Genomic DNA, 18,144 nt, shown 5'->3' with positions numbered 1-18,144 from the left:
CTGTTGTAGAAATTTTTAAGTAGGTGAGTATGAGTAGTTAAATCTCCTGAGTGGAGGTTGGAGGGAACATGATGTAGTTTTTTCTGTTTTACTGTTTTTTCTCACATATATATGTACATTATTAAATAAAAAACATTACAATAAATAACCTGATTCTTCTTGTTTTTTTAATCAAAGTTTTCGACCACCTTGAAAAGAAAGGAAAAAAAAGGCATTAAAAACCCAAAAGAAATGGAGATAAAGGGGAACAAATAAAATATATAAATAAAAACTGGAATTGTGTAAAAAAAAAACATAAAACATAAAAAGTGGAAAAAAAGATCAAAAAGAAGCAAAAAATGCTAAACAAGAAATAAAGTTAAAAAATTGTGCTAGATATGGGCGGGACTAAGCCGGATGGGGTCTCTCTCACTGCTGGCTGATTGATGGCGCCTGCACAGAGATGAGAAAAGAGTGCTCTCAGGGTGTGTCTTCGTTCTCCTCAATCAGAGCGGGGATCGGCATTGGTGGAGAGGAAGCATGACGCAATCGGCAATTGGACACGCTAAGGGGGAGAGAAAGGGGAGAAAATGCATAAACAAAATATAAAAAAAAATAAAAAATTATGCTGAGATACTAGAATGAAGAAAAGAAAAAATGAAGTAAAGGAAAGATGGATGAAAATTAATAAGTAATAAAAGAAATATATAAAAAGGATTTAAAGTGGTAAGTAAGGGTAATTAATAGAAAGAAAAAGATGAAACAAACACAAGACACGAGAAATCTTTGGTAATTGAATGAAAATATTGTTGGAGTGCTAAAAGGGAATATGAACAAAACAAATGTTTTAGAAAGAAAAGAATAAAAACAGAAAGCATAGACAATGGTTAATTGAAATTTGCTAAGGTTAAATTGAGAAGAGCAAGAACTTAACAATGGTGGGATAAAAGAAGCAAAAAGATAAAGCAACAGAACAATGAAAAAAGGAAAAGGAGAAAGAAAAGCGAATGGTTATGCTAGATATGATGAGTAGTGGTCAGTACTGGAGTGTGAGAGCAAGTTTGAAAGGTGAAAGGATGGGCTGTTAGGGGTGCTATTATTTACGAGCAAGGAGTGAATGATGGAACGAGGAGAAACACAGAGAGGCGCCGGACCCAACACCGGTGGTCACCATGGAGTTACCGTAGAGACAGCCACACAAAGAGAAACACACACTACAGTCTGAGCTCAACACCAACTGCTGATATATCATCCGTTTATTTCATCCTTTCATTAGCAAACTGTTCACATGAACCTTTTCTGTATCCAACAGAAATCAAACTAATACCACTAATACCATTTTAACAAGGCCAATGCGTTTTAAAGACCACCAATACAAGGTCGCACCTGAAAATTACACTCTGACATCTGTTAGAAAAACAAATCAGAGGTGAAGCTGATGTTATCATTCAATAGCCAGAGGCAGCCATTTACACTGGTCAAAAGTGCACTGTAGGAAACCCAAATCTGGACTGTCAGCTCAACCCCATAAACTTCAATCCCCAGAAAATTTGGGAGGGGATTTGAAACAGGTAAAACAAAAATGAGTGATTTGTTAATTTACTACAAATACAAGATGTTTAATGTTTTTTTAACTTTAATGGGTGATTCAATCATGCAAGAGTAAATAGAGCAAACAAAAAGGTCTACACCATTATGAGTAAGAATGGGTCCAGGTTTGCCAGTTTACCAAAAATTACCAAAAATAGTTTTCGTGCATTTCAACAGGTACTTTAAAGAACAAATTAATTACCATGCTGTTCGATTCCTTAGGCAAAAGCAAAAAGAGAAAGTATGAGTTGCATGAGTTTAAAATTCCACAGACTGTCCAGGTTGACACTTAGGTAAGGATAAAACTTTGCAGAATCTGAACTAAGAACAGTTTCCTGAAGTTAAGTTGGATTTGACAGCATCACAACACTTCACAACAAGGACCAAAGCATGTACAAATGACAGTTACATTTAAAGGATAAAGTGTGTGCAGGGGGGTCAAGTCAGCATAATGGTTGTGATCCTCCAGCAAAGAGCCCATGCAAGATGAGAGCAAGCTGTGGAGTAACAGGTCATATGGGTTTGCCGGGTGGAGCAGCATTCTAATACAATAATTACCACTGTGGACAGTTTAAATCTCTCTAGTGCTACCAATCTGGTTGTGTGTTCTACAGACACAACTGGCCATGTCTGAGGAAGGGAATGTCAGATGGGGTTTCTCATTTACAATAATGCAACAGACAATTTATCTAAAGCAACATACAATTGAGACTAAATACAATCCAAGCAATTGAAGAGTAGGGGCCTTGCTCAGGGCCCAACACTGGCAACCTGGTGGTTGTGGGGTTTAAACCAGTAACCTGATGAATAGTCCAGTACCTTAATCACTAAGCTACCACTGTAGCTTTCACTGCAATAACATCAGAAGTGTTAGCAAGTTTGGAGACTGTGTAAAAACTTTCCATGGCTTAAACAGCTTTATGGACCCAAGCCAAGATTTGATTACCTAAACTGGGTTGCCTAGGTGAGAGCATGTGATCCTGAGGGACCCAAAACACCCGATGACCCCTCATTATATCACTGTGTTTAGAATCGCAAGATGGATTACTCCAATTGTTGCTAATTTTAAATCGTGTTTAACTTTGTCTGGTCTACTTTATTTCTATAATTCTGTTCTTGTTATTCTGTATGTAATTTTATATGTTACGACAAATTTTCTAAACTTTGTCTATCTGCAATTTTTATTCGGTGTATGGATTTGTAGATTTTTTTGTTCTTTATATCTTTCATTTTTTCTTTATTATTGTAATTATTATTATAGGAAGTGTTTATTGGTTTTGGGGTCCCACTACTCCCTCTGCACAAGAGGTGATTTATTTTCATTCTCCGGGTCCAATATTTGTCGACCACTCTTGTCTAAATGTCATCCCTTCTTCTAAGACAATACAGAGGAGTGAAGGACGACAGGACTGCAGGGGTAAGGGAGTGAATGTAGGGGCACACTCGTAAAAACACCAACAAACTTTGGGAAAACTAAACATGAGGTAAAGAGGACGATACATTCACTGTCTGTCTTTCTGTCGTCCTGCCTTGTTCGCTAGTTTCAACCAAAGACCTTTTTTAGAGCGGTTTAGGGGGTGACATTTTATGACGTAGATCTCACAGACGCTAGGTAACTCACATACGTCATTACTATTTAAAGAGGAAACCTTCAAGTAATTCTATTTACTCTCCATCAATCACAAGGTTTATTCTTATGTTTAAGTAATAGGTGAATCAAACTTCTTTACCTAATTTATCTAAAACAATTGAATCCAAGTATTAAATAAGTCTAAAATTTGAATCAATTTTAAATTAACATTATACAAATCTGCTGATTAACTGCTGCTGCTGTTAGAACCAAAGGGACTCAAACTTTATGAATTTTGACTTATTCAAATAAACACACATCTTTTGATAAACAGGTTGCAGATTAACATGGCTGTTTAAATGTTTGAATGTGCAAAGTAATGAAAGTAGTGAAAGTAATGTTTGATTTGTTTTGAATTACTTACACAAGTTGTTCAAAATAAACAAATGATTTGCGAATCTCTGTCCCCTCCCTGTTCCTCACTCCTTTGTACCTCTTGCCCTTTATAACCCTTGTTCCACCTTTCTATCCCACACTCGTCTTCTAACGTTTCACTGGATTCCTCTTCATTAAGGAATACACTTTTTTCCACTCAAAAGGAAACTTTATTTAGGACTAGAATTAATTTTTAATCTAATTAGGACTTGTTAGCATCCAGTTATGATTACCATTAAATGTGAGCATAAACAACAGGATAGGTGAAATTTATTTTGGTGGATTTATTGTTTATGTATATATTTCTTTTTACCGGATGGTTGACGTGAGCTCTCTGAATGGGTAAGATTCATTTCCTTATTAAATATGAATGTTTACATTGTACATATTATTTATTGTTGTGCTTTACTAATATAATGCATGATTGAAAATGTAAAAAAAAAAGGTAACTTACCAAAAAAATTACTTTGACAGATATGAGGGGACAATCCCCAACTCTGAAACTCCGAAAGTGAGGAAGACAGAGAGACAGGTGGACAAATACATTTATAATTAAATATACAGACGGACAGAAGGTAGGATAGATGGACAGACAGTGAGAGACATACAGATAGATAAAACTATACTGAAACAACTCATACAGACAAACATATAAGTATATACATATAATACATAGACAGAATACAGAGAGATTTAGCAGTTGACTATATATGCTGAACATTCGATAGACTGACAAACAGTTAGACAAATACACTGACAGACAGACAGTCTGATGCCCACTGTCTCTTCTGTCAATCATACGGGACGACTACTCCTGCTGTTGCTATGGGCAACCCACCTCACCATGGCAACCAACTGGATGTAAGTACAAAACCTTGAAACACAAACTGTTACTCTGTCATTCAGGAATTTTACTTGCCTTTGACCAACAATTTCCCTGTAAATGCATTATGGCATCAGTGTGGATGTAGTATATGTTTGTTTGTTTATTAGGGTTTTAACAGTATGTTTTACGCTTTGGGGAGAACATGCAAACTTCACACTGAAAGGACCCGGACCGGTCCACCTGGGACCCAGGACATTCTTGCTGTGAGCCTACAGTGCTACCCACTGAGCCACCAAGCTGCCCTTGTAGTAAAGGACGATCATGTACAAACTGTAGCTGTTTTACTTGTGAATTATTTCCTAATAAAGAATGAATGTGAGATTAACCCTAGACCAAAGACCCCTGAAAGAGCAGGCAGAATCACTGTACTCTACTGTATTATAAAATATTGTTTGCTTGCGGTTTTCAATAGGGAACGTCATGAAGTATCAGGCTAATTCAAAAAGGCTAAGGATAATTTAGGACCCTCAAACAGAGCATGACGTAACTTAAAGGTTAATGTAGAAACAAAAGAAGATGCAGGTTTTTATCAACAGGTCTATGGTGTATTTTTTGCTTGCACTCTGAGATAGACTCTGGATTCATTGAGCCTCATCAAGGTAGTGAAGAGCTCAGTAATTATTAGGACAAAGGTCTGCATACTTTGACAAATTGTAACCATATTCAATCAGTATGTTTTTTGTTAAACATGTAAAGTAGCAGACACAGTATCATGAGATGCTACAGCTTTAAAAACAGTTTCTGGGGCATTTAAACAAACAGGGGCAGGGGAATGTAAACAAACCAGCTAAAATTCTTAACATTTACAGTGTCTCTAAATATTTATATCTCATTTGTACTAGCATAAACAATAAAATATTGATCAGAGCTCATTTACCAGTTTCAATGAACATCTTCCTTTGTGTTCAGTTCTCTGGTACGTGTACCACGCTCTCGGCCGGTCTCCGGCTCGGGGGTGTGTATGCGTCTACGTGGTCTGTCGATGGGGCAGGTGGGTGTGTGTAGGGCAAGAGGGGAAGTGATGGAATCTATTCGGAAAGCTGCTGAGATGGTAATAGAGGAGGTAAGAGAAAGATCATTCATGTAAACAAAACTACCACATGCTAGCAGTCATATGATATAATCTTGATTTTAACTTGGTTAGTGCTGACGGTAGTCTGGGCTATTTGCACTGCTTAAATCAAATTTTCTTAGCAACAGCTTAGCTACCGGGCTACCAGTTGAAGGCTAAGTCCCAACACCATCAAACTTATATTATTGGGCCCTTAAATAAGGCCCAATTACTGCCATTGTACGCTGACACATACTGTGAAGGCATTTGCCAACTGATTTAACATTAAAAGCAAATAGTTGACAAGTTAACCTTAGTTGTATTTTGTTACCTGGGTTGAGTTTGTTAGCTAGCATTAGATATTATTGCAATTATTGGTTAGCTAGCTAGAATTATTCAGAATTATCCACAGAAAAATCTGTGTATCCACCAAACACTGTACAGGTCTCACTCCTCACAATGTGTTTTTCTTTCTCAGTGCCAGCATCAGTTCCGAAATCGGAGGTGGAACTGCTCCACCACTCCACGTGGCATCAACGTGTTTGGCCGTGTGATGAATCAAGGTCAGACATTTTCTCATGTATGAAGTATTTCTAATAATATAATCCGACATTAATTGATGGATATTTTGGTTGCAGGGACACGGGAGGCAGCGTTTGTTCATGCTCTTTCCTCTGCAGCTGTAGCGGTCGCAGTAACACGAGGCTGCAGCAGGGGAGAGCTGGAGAGATGCGGCTGTGACCGAAAGGTCAGGGGGGTCAGTCCAGAGGGTGGGTATACTTCTATTCTTCATGTAAGGCTTGTTGGCTAGCATGTTTTTCTTAGCATATTGTGCATTCTCCACAGGGTTCCAGTGGTCAGGTTGTTCAGACAATTTGTCATACGGTGTTGCCTTATCACAGACATTTGTTGATGAGCCAGAGCGAGCGAAGGGCACCTCTTCAGGGCGTCCACTAATGAACATCCACAATAATGAAGCAGGAAGAAAGGTAAGCTTGTTAAAATACTGAAGTTAAAATAAAAGCAGACAATGGCAAGTACAGGCTTGAAATCTGGTATTACTCCTCAGCACTATGCAGTTTAATTAATAAATCTGGTTTGGTTGGTGTTAGGAGAGGAACATCTGTCTGAATGCACAGTGAGAAAGGCAAGTTTGGGCCTCTTAATTTAAATGAAAATAAATATTAATGCTGCAGCATACAATATTTCAGAAACAACAGTTTGGGAAACGTAATTCTCAGCTTCAGCATAGCAATGCTCTCGCACGCAACCAAGCTCCATTAAAAAGTATTTTGGTAGATCCTGACCTCAATTCCATTTAACTGCTTTGGGATGAATTGTCAGCGATGGCCCTGGCTAAATTAAAGTAAATCCCTGCTGTTCCAAAATCTAATTGAACATTTTCCAGAACCTTATCTTGTTACGGGTCATAAGTGTGATACATTGGTCATGTGATATTTCTTCCTCTGTACCAGGCTATTCTCCATAACATGCAGGTGGAGTGTAAGTGCCACGGAGTTTCGGGTTCCTGTGAACTCAGAACCTGTTGGAAGGTGATGCCTCCATTTCGTAGGGTCGGTTCTGTACTGAAAGAACGATTTGATGGAGCCACTGAGGTATGAGAAACAGATACAGTATGTAGATTGATGCTATTTACGTTGTCTGTCAGTAATCAGGTAGTAAATAGATAACCTGATACTCCTGTTGGTTTGTAGGTACGTCTGACAAGAATTGGTTCTCGAGCTGCTCTACTGCCGAAGGATCCTCATGTGAAACCCCCTGCTGCACGTGATCTCGTCTACCTGACCACTTCCCCCGATTTCTGCCACCTGGACCCTGAGAACGGCATCCTGGGAACTGCTGGTCGCCGCTGCAATGGTACATTAATGGATCAATTAGTCATACACACAAGCCGGGGTAGTGTAGGGTCCACATCTTAGTTTTTACTATTATTACTCCAGTCTTTCTCTGTGCACCATTTAATGTAAGTAATCATGCCGATAACAGTATTATTATTATGATATGATGATACTTAACATGAATGGCACCAAATTTTATATAGACACTATGGCTGAGTTCCTTACATGGGGCCACATAAAAATGTGTACCAGGTATTAGTACTAGAGCCAATACAGGTCAGTTGCAGTCAAGATAAAACTGTTTTTATGGCTGAAATTTTACCTCTGCCTCTTGCCAGAGGAGAGTGGTTTAAAAAGTGTATGTCCTGGATGGAAGTGATCAGCCATGATTTTTCATGCTTAACTGTGGGGTAAAACTGAATATCATCCTGTTGTTGTGACTGCTGTTTACAGTTATTGTGTATTTGCTCTCAGCCTTTGGTGCAGAGTGGTGTCACAATGTTACTCCTCCTTTCACAGGTTCTCTTGCGTAATTGGAAACAGACAATAGCACATTAGGTACGGTACAGATAGAGAATTGGAATCATATTGTATCGTATTGCAACCAACTTTCTTGCAGTGGGTCAGCTTGACTAATGATGTGAGGATTGGTACCGATGTCTGCCAACACTCAGATTGACAGTAAAAACAGGGTATTGGGACTACAGTAATATAAATCACCTAACAAAATCTGAGCAATAACCTTGTACTATTATAGCATGGCCATGTTTTTTTTCCTACATTTACTCTGCTCCTTTATTGTGTAATACAGGAACTTCCCGTTTAGCCCCAGACGGTTGTGAGCTGTTGTGCTGTGGTCCTGGTTACAGATCCGGTCGGGCAGAGGTGGTTCAGCGCTGCTCCTGTAAATTCTCCTGGTGCTGCTCGGTCCGCTGTCAACAGTGCAAAAACACTGTACAAATACACACCTGTAGAGAGTGAAACACACACCCACACACATACCCACACTAATGGAATGTGACCCAGCTTTCAGGCGGAGTTTAACCCTGTAACATAGTTCAGCACAGAGCTGTAATAATGTAGACTAATGAACTTTACATATTTATATCAGATTCACCTTTACTACTCACTGTGTCTGATCAATCTTATTTATTTGAAAAACCATCCTGACCACTGTTTGTGTCCTGCTGCTACATTTCACCCAAAATACTAAGTAACCCCCTGCAGAATAAATATATTAACATAATTATTATAGAATTGGTTTGTCTTGTTGATTTATTCATGCTGAGACAGCGCAACAGAATACACTTACATTCTATTTGCTATCTGGTCTGATGCACATCATTGTGGGCACAATAAGCAACAATAGATCATTATCTTTCAAATTCATTTTCTCTGTCTCATTATTTTACATATTACATGTTATTTTACATATTAAACTAATCCAGAGTTTTTAAATGGCACAGATTAGGCATGGTATGGGACTGTCAGGTGACACAGCAGTCTAATACACTAATTTGTAGCCTAGTGGTTAGGGTAGTGGACTAGTAATCAAAAGGTTGCTGGTTCAAGCCTCACCACTGCCAGGTTGCTGCTGTTGGGCCCTTGAGCAAGGCCCTTAACCCTCAAATGCTCAGATTGTATACTGTACTGTAAGTCGCTTTGGATAAAGGCGTCTGGTAAATGCTGAAAATGTAAATGTAATCCACTATCGCTGAAGCCTAAATCTTGAGGTTTTGATATTAGTAGTGAAAAAATACATATGTATACAAAAGTATATGATATACCCAAAATGAACAATATGATATACCCAATAAATTATAATAGAAAAGAAAAAAACAAATATGTTCCATAATTGTATTGATGGTACTTCCCCACAGATTAAGGAGCTGCAGATTAAGGACTATTGGTTTAGTGTGTAGTGCACATGGTATTGGATTGTTTGGTAAAAGACAATGTGTGTGTGATGGATGTGTGCTCAGTTGGAGTATGTACTGTCTCTATGTGTATGGAACTGTGTAATAAAGGTGTGTGTGTGTGTGTATAGAGGCAGTACACATTATTTTTGACCTCATTTTGAGTAACTGGATGTTAAATTTAGAGAATATTATGGGATGAAACCAAGAACACATGCTATAGATGTAAGGAAGTAGGTTGTGGGTTTGTGTGTCCATCACCGTTTCAAGTCCCCAAGTAATCTTCTCTCAGAGCAGGGGAAGAGTATTATGGGATGTGCTGTGTGTGGTTGGGGGCTACATAGTGACTCCACCTCCTTAACCCCAGCTCTGATTGGTGAATGACAGCCCCCCCCCCCCCACAAATCTCCATAGTGACCGACCCAGGAGGAAGACGATAGTGTGTGTGTGTGTCTATAATACATGTCCATATCCTACAGCCCATGATCCATCATATGTAATCCATGATCCATTATCTATCATCTTTAAGCAATCACCTACAATCAATCTACAATCCATCATCTACAATCTATCAATAATAATAGATAATAGAAATTGGATAATCTACAATCCATCATCTTTTTCCATCATCTACAAAATATAATCTATAATAGACAATAGAAAATGGATAATCTATAATCCATTATCTATAATCTATCCTCTACAGTCCCTCAGCTAAAATCTATTATCCATAAAGTACTCAAGAGTGAAATCAGCATCAAATTCCCAATACTGGTATCTGACATTTACCTCTGTTAATTAAAACAGACCTACAGGTTTTCATGTACTTTAGTGTCTTTCCATTTAACAAAAGCATGAATAAGGTGTATTGGCTGCTCTGATGTCCCCACAGATGTGAGTGGCTGAGTGACTGAATGGGTGTTTTTCTTGAACACACCAGCCTTCCAATCAACGATACCAAAGATATTAAAGTGCTTAAGTAATATTTACATTTACATGTAGGACTTTCACTGGACACTTTTATTTAAAGCAACTTACAGCACTAACTGTTTATAATGTTAGCACTTGAGGGTTAGGGGTCAATCAGGGGCCCAAAAGGGAAAACCTGGCAGTGATGGGGCTTAACCATGAGCCTTCTGATTACTAGTCCAGTACCTTAATCGTTGAGCTACCACTGTCTTAAAAGAATATACTATATAATACTACTACTACTACTACTACTACTACTACTAATAATAATAATAATGAGAATACATGATGTCTGATCCTTTTTGATATTTAATGCTAATACTGATCCTAATACTGATCAAAGATGTGGATGATCTCTGTGTTTTTGACAAAATCAGATGTTTAACAATTAAACAGCAGTGGGTCTGACTGGAACACCTGATTAGAAACTGATTCAGGATTTGAGGTCAGTTTTAGTCCTAGTACTGCATTAGCAATCAAATTGATCATGATTGTATATCATTTAAAACAAGTCTAAATAGTAAGATCATTGAATGACAGGTGGGTTCCACACAGAAACACAGGACATCACTCTGTTCACCGGAGTCTCAGAGGGAGTTTGGTATGTCCCACGTCTGCTTGGGTTTTCTGGGGTTTCCTTTTATCGCCCAAAACCTGCAAAGATAGATTAATTACTGTATTTAACAATACAGGGATAAGTGAGCAAATGAACAAGTAAGTGATTTCCTGCTATAGACCTGCACACTGTTTAGGGTGTGTTTCTGCCTGCCCTGTACCCACTGTAATCCTGGCCAGGAATTAGTGGTAAGTGTAAATTAACAATAATAATGATCATCCTGAATAGCATTACAGGCTTCAGTAAACAGAGGAATGTAGAAATGTCGGAATCTGACTGTTTACATTATTGATCACCAAAAAAGCTTCAAATCAAATTCCAGTTCAGAACTGTAGGTCAGTACAAGATTGGGCATCTCCTAATAAAACTAACATTACTATACAGAACGTGTAGTGCGGTTGTACTCCATGCGGTTGTACTCCGGGTCAGTACAGGATTGGGCGTCTCCTAATAAAACTAACATTACTATACAGAACGTGTAGTGCGGTTGTACTCCGTGCGGTTGTACTCCGGGTCAGTACAGGATTGGGCGTCTCCTAATAACACTAACATTACTATACAGAACGTGTAGTGCGGTTGTACTCCGGGTCAGTACAGGATTGGGCGTCTCCTAATAAAACTAACATTACTATACAGAACGTGTAGTGCGGTTGTACTCCGTGCGGTTGTACTCCGGGTCAGTACAGGATTGGGCGTCTCCTAATAACACTAACATTACTATACAGAACGTGTAGTGCGGTTGTACTCCGGGTCAGTACAAGATTGGACCTCTCCTAATAACACTAACATTGCTATACAGAACGTGTAGTGCGGTTGTACTCCGGGTCAGTACAGGATTGGGCGTCTCCTAATAACACTAACATTACTATACAGAACGTGTAGTGCGGTTGTACTCCGGGTCAGTACAAGATTGGACCTCTCCTAATAACACTAACATTGCTATACAGAACGTGTAGTGCGGTTGTACTCCGGGTCAGTACAGGATTGGACCTCTCCTAATAACACTAACATTAGTATACAGAACGTGTGGTGCGGTTGTACTCCGGGTCAGTACAGGATTGGACCTCTCCTAATAACACTAACATTAGTATACAGAACGTGTGGTGCGGTTGTACTCCGGGTCAGTACAGGATTGGACCTCTCCTAATAACACTAACATTACTATACAGAACGTGTAGTGCGGTTGTACTCCGGGTCAGTACAAGATTGGACCTCTCCTAATAACACTAACATTGCTATACAGAACGTGTGGTGCGGTTGTACTCCGGGTCAGTACAGGATTGGACCTCTCCTAATAACACTAACATTACTATACAGAACGTGTAGTGCGGTTGTACTCCGGGTCAGTACAAGATTGGACCTCTCCTAATAACACTAACATTGCTATACAGAACGTGTGGTGCGGTTGTACTCCGGGTCAGTACAGGATTGGACCTCTCCTAATAACACTAACATTACTATACAGAACGTGTAGTGCGGTTGTACTCCGGGTCAGTACAGGATTGGACCTCTCCTAATAACACTAACATTGCTATACAGAACGTGTAGTGCGGTTGTACTCCGGGTCAGTACAGGATTGGACCTCTCCTAATAACACTAACATTACTATACAGAACGTGTAGTGCGGTTGTACTCCGGGTCAGTACAGGATTGGGCGTCTCCTAATAACACTAACATTACTATACAGAACGTGTAGTGCGGTTGTACTCCGGGTCAGTACAGGATTGGGCGTCTCCTAATAAAACTAACATTACTATACAGAACGTGTAGTGCGGTTGTACTCCGTGCGGTTGTACTCCGGGTCAGTACAGGATTGGGCGTCTCCTAATAAAACTAACATTACTATACAGAACGTGTAGTGCGGTTGTACTCCGGGTCAGTACAGGATTGGGCGTCTCCTAATAAAACTAACATTACTATACAGAACGTGTAGTGCGGTTGTACTCCGGGTCAGTACAGGATTGGGCGTCTCCTAATAAAACTAACATTACTATACAGAACGTGTAGTGCGGTTGTACTCCGGGTCAGTACAGGATTGGGCGTCTCCTAATAACACTAACATTACTATACAGAACGTGTAGTGCGGTTGTACTCCGGGTCAGTACAGGATTGGACCTCTCCTAATAACACTAACATTACTATACAGAACGTGTAGTGCGGTTGTACTCCGGGTCAGTACAGGATTGGGCGTCTCCTAATAAAACTAACATTGCTATACAGAACGTGTGGTGCGGTTGTACTCCGGGTCAGTACAGGATTGGACCTCTCCTAATAACACTAACATTACTATACAGAACGTGTAGTGCGGTTGTACTCCGGGTCAGTACAGGATTGGACCTCTCCTAATAACACTAACATTGCTATACAGAACGTGTAGTGCGGTTGTACTCCGGGTCAGTACAGGATTGGACCTCTCCTAATAACACTAACATTACTATACAGAACGTGTAGTGCGGTTGTACTCCGGGTCAGTACAGGATTGGGCGTCTCCTAATAACACTAACATTACTATACAGAACGTGTAGTGCGGTTGTACTCCGGGTCAGTACAGGATTGGGCGTCTCCTAATAAAACTAACATTACTATACAGAACGTGTAGTGCGGTTGTACTCCGTGCGGTTGTACTCCGGGTCAGTACAGGATTGGGCGTCTCCTAATAAAACTAACATTACTATACAGAACGTGTAGTGCGGTTGTACTCCGGGTCAGTACAGGATTGGGCGTCTCCTAATAACACTAACATTACTATACAGAACGTGTAGTGCGGTTGTACTCCGGGTCAGTACAGGATTGGACCTCTCCTAATAACACTAACATTACTATACAGAACGTGTAGTGCGGTTGTACTCCGGGTCAGTACAGGATTGGACCTCTCCTAATAACACTAACATTGCTATACAGAACGTGTAGTGCGGTTGTACTCCGGGTCAGTACAGGATTGGACCTCTCCTAATAACACTAACATTACTATACAGAACGTGTAGTGCGGTTGTACTCCGGGTCAGTACAGGATTGGGCGTCTCCTAATAACACTAACATTACTATACAGAACGTGTAGTGCGGTTGTACTCCGGGTCAGTACAGGATTGGACCTCTCCTAATAACACTAACATTACTATACAGAACGTGTAGTGCGGTTGTACTCCGGGTCAGTACAGGATTGGACCTCTCCTAATAACACTAACATTACTATACAGAACGTGTAGTGCGGTTGTACTCCGGGTCAGTACAGGATTGGACCTCTCCTAATAACACTAACATTACTATACAGAACGTGTAGTGCGGTTGTACTCCGGGTCAGTACAGGATTGGGCGTCTCCTAATAACACTAACATTGCTATACAGAACGTGTAGTGCGGTTGTACTCCGGGTCAGTACAGGATTGGACCTCTCCTAATAACACTAACATTACTATACAGAACGTGTAGTGCGGTTGTACTCCGGGTCAGTACAGGATTGGGCGTCTCCTAATAACACTAACATTACTATACAGAACGTGTAGTGCGGTTGTACTCCGGGTCAGTACAGGATTGGGCGTCTCCTAATAAAACTAACATTACTATACAGAACGTGTAGTGCGGTTGTACTCCGGGTCAGTACAGGATTGGACCTCTCCTAATAACACTAACATTGCTATACAGAACGTGTAGTGCGGTTGTACTCCGGGTCAGTACAGGATTGGACCTCTCCTAATAACACTAACATTGCTATACAGAACGTGTAGTGCGGTTGTACTCCGGGTCAGTACAGGATTGGACCTCTCCTAATAACACTAACATTACTATACAGAACGTGTAGTGCGGTTGTACTCCGGGTCAGTACAGGATTGGGCCTCTCCTAATAACACTAACATTACTATACAGAACGTGCAGTGCGGTTGTACTCCGGGTCAGTACAGGATTGGACCTCTCCTAATAACACTAACATTGCTATACAGAACGTGTAGTGCGGTTGTACTCCGGGTCAGTACAAGATTGGGCCTCTCCTAATAACACTAACATTGCTATACAGAACGTGTAGTGCGGTTGTACTCCGGGTCAGTACAGGATTGGACCTCTCCTAATAACACTAACATTGCTATACAGAACGTGTAGTGCGGTTGTACTCCGGGTCAGTACAGGATTGGACCTCTCCTAATAACACTAACATTGCTATACAGAACGTGTAGTGCGGTTGTACTCCGGGTCAGTACAGGATTGGGCGTCTCCTAATAACACTAACATTACTATACAGAACGTGTAGTGCGGTTGTACTCCGGGTCAGTACAGGATTGGACCTCTCCTAATAACACTAACATTACTATACAGAACGTGTGGTGCGGTTGTACTCCGGGTCAGTACAGGATTGGGCGTCTCCTAATAACACTAACATTACTATACACAACGTGTAGTGCGGTTGTACTCCGGGTCAGTACAGGATTGGACCTCTCCTAATAACACTAACATTGCTATACAGAACGTGTAGTGCGGTTGTACTCCGGGTCAGTACAGGATTGGACCTCTCCTAATAACACTAACATTGCTATACAGAACGTGTAGTGCGGTTGTACTCCGGGTCAGTACAGGATTGGACCTCTCCTAATAACACTAACATTGCTATACAGAACGTGTAGTGCGGTTGTACTCCGGGTCAGTACAGGATTGGGCGTCTCCTAATAACACTAACATTGCTATACAGAACGTGTAGTGCGGTTGTACTCCGGGTCAGTACAAGATTGGGCGTCTCCTAATAACACTAACATTACTATACAGAACGTGTAGTGCGGTTGTACTCCGGGTCAGTACAGGATTGGACCTCTCCTAATAACACTAACATTACTATACAGAACGTGTGGTGCGGTTGTACTCCGGGTCAGTACAGGATTGGGCGTCTCCTAATAACACTAACATTACTATACACAACGTGTAGTGCGGTTGTACTCCGGGTCAGTACAGGATTGGACCTCTCCTAATAACACTAACATTACTATACACAACGTGTAGTGCGGTTGTACTCCGGGTCAGTACAGGATTGGGCGTCTCCTAATAACACTAACATTGCTATACAGAACGTGTAGTGCGGTTGTACTCCGGGTCAGTACAGGATTGGGCGTCTCCTAATAACACTAACATTACTATACAGAACGTGTGGTGCGGTTGTACTCCGGGTCAGTACAGGATTGGACCTCTCCTAATAACACTAACATTACTATACAGAACGTGTGGTGCGGTTGTACTCCGGGTCAGTACAGGATTGGACCTCTCCTAATAACACTAACATTGCTATACAGAACGTGTAGTGCGGTTGTACTCCGGGTCAGTACAGGATTGGACCTCTCCTAATAACACTAACATTACTATACAGAACGTGTAGTGCGGTTGTACTCCGGGTCAGTACAGGATTGGACCTCTCCTAATAACACTAACATTGCTATACAGAACGTGTAGTGCGGTTGTACTCCGGGTCAGTACAAGATTGGACCTCTCCTAATAACACTAACATTACTATACAGAACGTGTAGTGCGGTTGTACTCCGGGTCAGTACAGGATTGGACCTCTCCTAATAACACTAACATTACTATACAGAACGTGTAGTGCGGTTGTACTCCGGGTCAGTACAGGATTGGACCTCTCCTAATAACACTAACATTGCTATACAGAACGTGTAGTGCGGTTGTACTCCGGGTCAGTACAGGATTGGACCTCTCCTAATAACACTAACATTGCTATACAGAACGTGTAGTGCGGTTGTACTCCGGGTCAGTACAGGATTGGGCCTCTCCTAATAACACTAACATTACTATACAGAACGTGCAGTGCGGTTGTACTCCGGGTCAGTACAGGATTGGACCTCTCCTAATAACACTAACATTACTATACAGAACGTGTAGTGCGGTTGTACTCCGGGTCAGTACAGGATTGGACCTCTCCTAATAACACTAACATTACTATACAGAACGTGTAGTGCGGTTGTACTCCGGGTCAGTACAGGATTGGACCTCTCCTAATAACACTAACATTACTATACAGAACGTGCAGTGCGGTTGTACTCCGGGTCAGTACAGGATTGGGCGTCTCCTAATAACACTAACATTGCTATACAGAACGTGTAGTGCGGTTGTACTCCGGGTCAGTACAGGATTGGGCGTCTCCTAATAACACTAACATTGCTATACAGAACGTGTAGTGCGGTTGTACTCCGGGTCAGTACAGGATTGGGCGTCTCCTAATAACACTAACATTACTATACAGAACGTGTAGTGCGGTTGTACTCCGGGTCAGTACAAGATTGGGCCTCTCCTAATAACACTAACATTGCTATACAGAACGTGTAGTGCGGTTGTACTCCGGGTCAGTACAGGATTGGACCTCTCCTAATAACACTAACATTGCTATACAGAACGTGTGGTGCGGTTGTACTCCGGGTCAGTACAGGATTGGACCTCTCCTAATAACACTAACATTACTATACAGAACGTGTGGTGCGGTTGTACTCCGGGTCAGTACAGGATTGGACCTCTCCTAATAACACTAACATTGCTATACAGAACGTGTGGTGCGGTTGTACTCCGGGTCAGTACAGGATTGGACCTCTCCTAATAACACTAACATTAGTATACAGAACGTGTAGTGCGGTTGTACTCCGGGTCAGTACAGGATTGGACCTCTCCTAATAACACTAACATTAGTATACAGAACGTGTAGTGCGGTTGTACTCCGGGTCAGTACAGGATTGGACCTCTCCTAATAACACTAACATTGCTATACAGAACGTGTAGTGCGGTTGTACTCCGGGTCAGTACAGGATTGGACCTCTCCTAATAACACTAACATTAGTATACAGAACGTGTAGTGCGGTTGTACTCCGGGTCAGTACAGGATTGGACCTCTCCTAATAACACTAACATTGCTATACAGAACGTGTGGTGCGGTTGTACTCCGGGTGCACTGTGTGCTGTGGTCAGTGTCCGGATTATAATCCAGCCAGGTGGACACACTCGGCCCTGCTGCGATCATTATGGTCTGGTTGCTAGGGCCGGAGTTTCCCTGGAGACCATGTGACTGTACTGCTTCCACCTTCTCTTTTTTTAGGACAGCTGAATATTATGGGATGGCAGGGGAGCAGCGGTCTGGCAGAGCTTATTATGGGATGTCACTGTGTGTGTGTGTGTGTGTGTTGGGGGGGGGGGCATTTCTATGACGACCTGGTTGCTAGGGGGGCAGGGACAGAGGAGGAAGTGTGTAGCGTGTGCGAGTGTGTATTAGGCTGGGTGAGTATTATGGGATGTAGGTT

At 41.3% G+C, this 18,144-nt stretch overlaps 1 protein-coding gene and 1 long non-coding RNA gene across 5 annotated transcripts; one reads left to right on the top strand and one right to left on the bottom strand.

Moving 5' to 3' along the window:
• Positions 1-170: 170 nt before the first annotated feature.
• On the bottom strand, positions 171-10,892 carry LOC134310864 (uncharacterized). 4 transcript variants are annotated; one of them, XR_010011341.1, is made up of 5 exons: positions 10,836-10,892; positions 8,151-8,591; positions 7,204-7,381; positions 5,338-5,503; positions 171-544 (listed from the first exon to the last, which is right to left on the bottom strand). It is a non-coding gene; the product is annotated as an uncharacterized LOC134310864 (long non-coding RNA). The 4 variants fall into 4 exon arrangements; XR_010011343.1 differs by having other exon boundaries at positions 8,151-8,338; positions 10,836-10,883; XR_010011340.1 differs by lacking the exon at positions 10,836-10,892 and having other exon boundaries at positions 8,151-8,975.
• Positions 4,347-8,351, top strand: wnt4b (wingless-type MMTV integration site family, member 4b). Its single transcript, XM_062992578.1, has 8 exons — positions 4,347-4,435; positions 5,370-5,523; positions 5,990-6,074; positions 6,150-6,281; positions 6,358-6,500; positions 6,987-7,127; positions 7,227-7,389; positions 8,182-8,351. The coding sequence occupies exons 1-8, from the start codon at positions 4,347-4,349 to the stop codon at positions 8,349-8,351; spliced, it is 1,077 nt and encodes a 358-aa protein (XP_062848648.1).
• Positions 10,893-18,144: the final 7,252 nt, after the last annotated feature.

This window comes from Trichomycterus rosablanca, chromosome 3 (assembly GCF_030014385.1).
Source record: "Trichomycterus rosablanca isolate fTriRos1 chromosome 3, fTriRos1.hap1, whole genome shotgun sequence".
Lineage (NCBI taxonomy): Eukaryota > Metazoa > Chordata > Actinopteri > Siluriformes > Trichomycteridae > Trichomycterus > Trichomycterus rosablanca.
This window is presented reverse-complemented; position numbering and strand designations above follow the sequence as displayed.

Bases quoted from the DNA above. Each gene is read 5' to 3' on its own strand.
- wnt4b (XM_062992578.1), top strand. From the start codon at position 4,347: ATGCCCACTGTCTCTTCTGTCAATCATACGGGACGACTACTCCTGCTG. The intron at 4,436-5,369 runs GTAAGTACAAAA...CTTTGTGTTCAG, and splicing joins ACCATGGCAACCAACTGGAT to TTCTCTGGTACGTGTACCAC. The intron at 5,524-5,989 runs GTAAGAGAAAGA...TTTCTTTCTCAG, and splicing joins CTGAGATGGTAATAGAGGAG to TGCCAGCATCAGTTCCGAAA.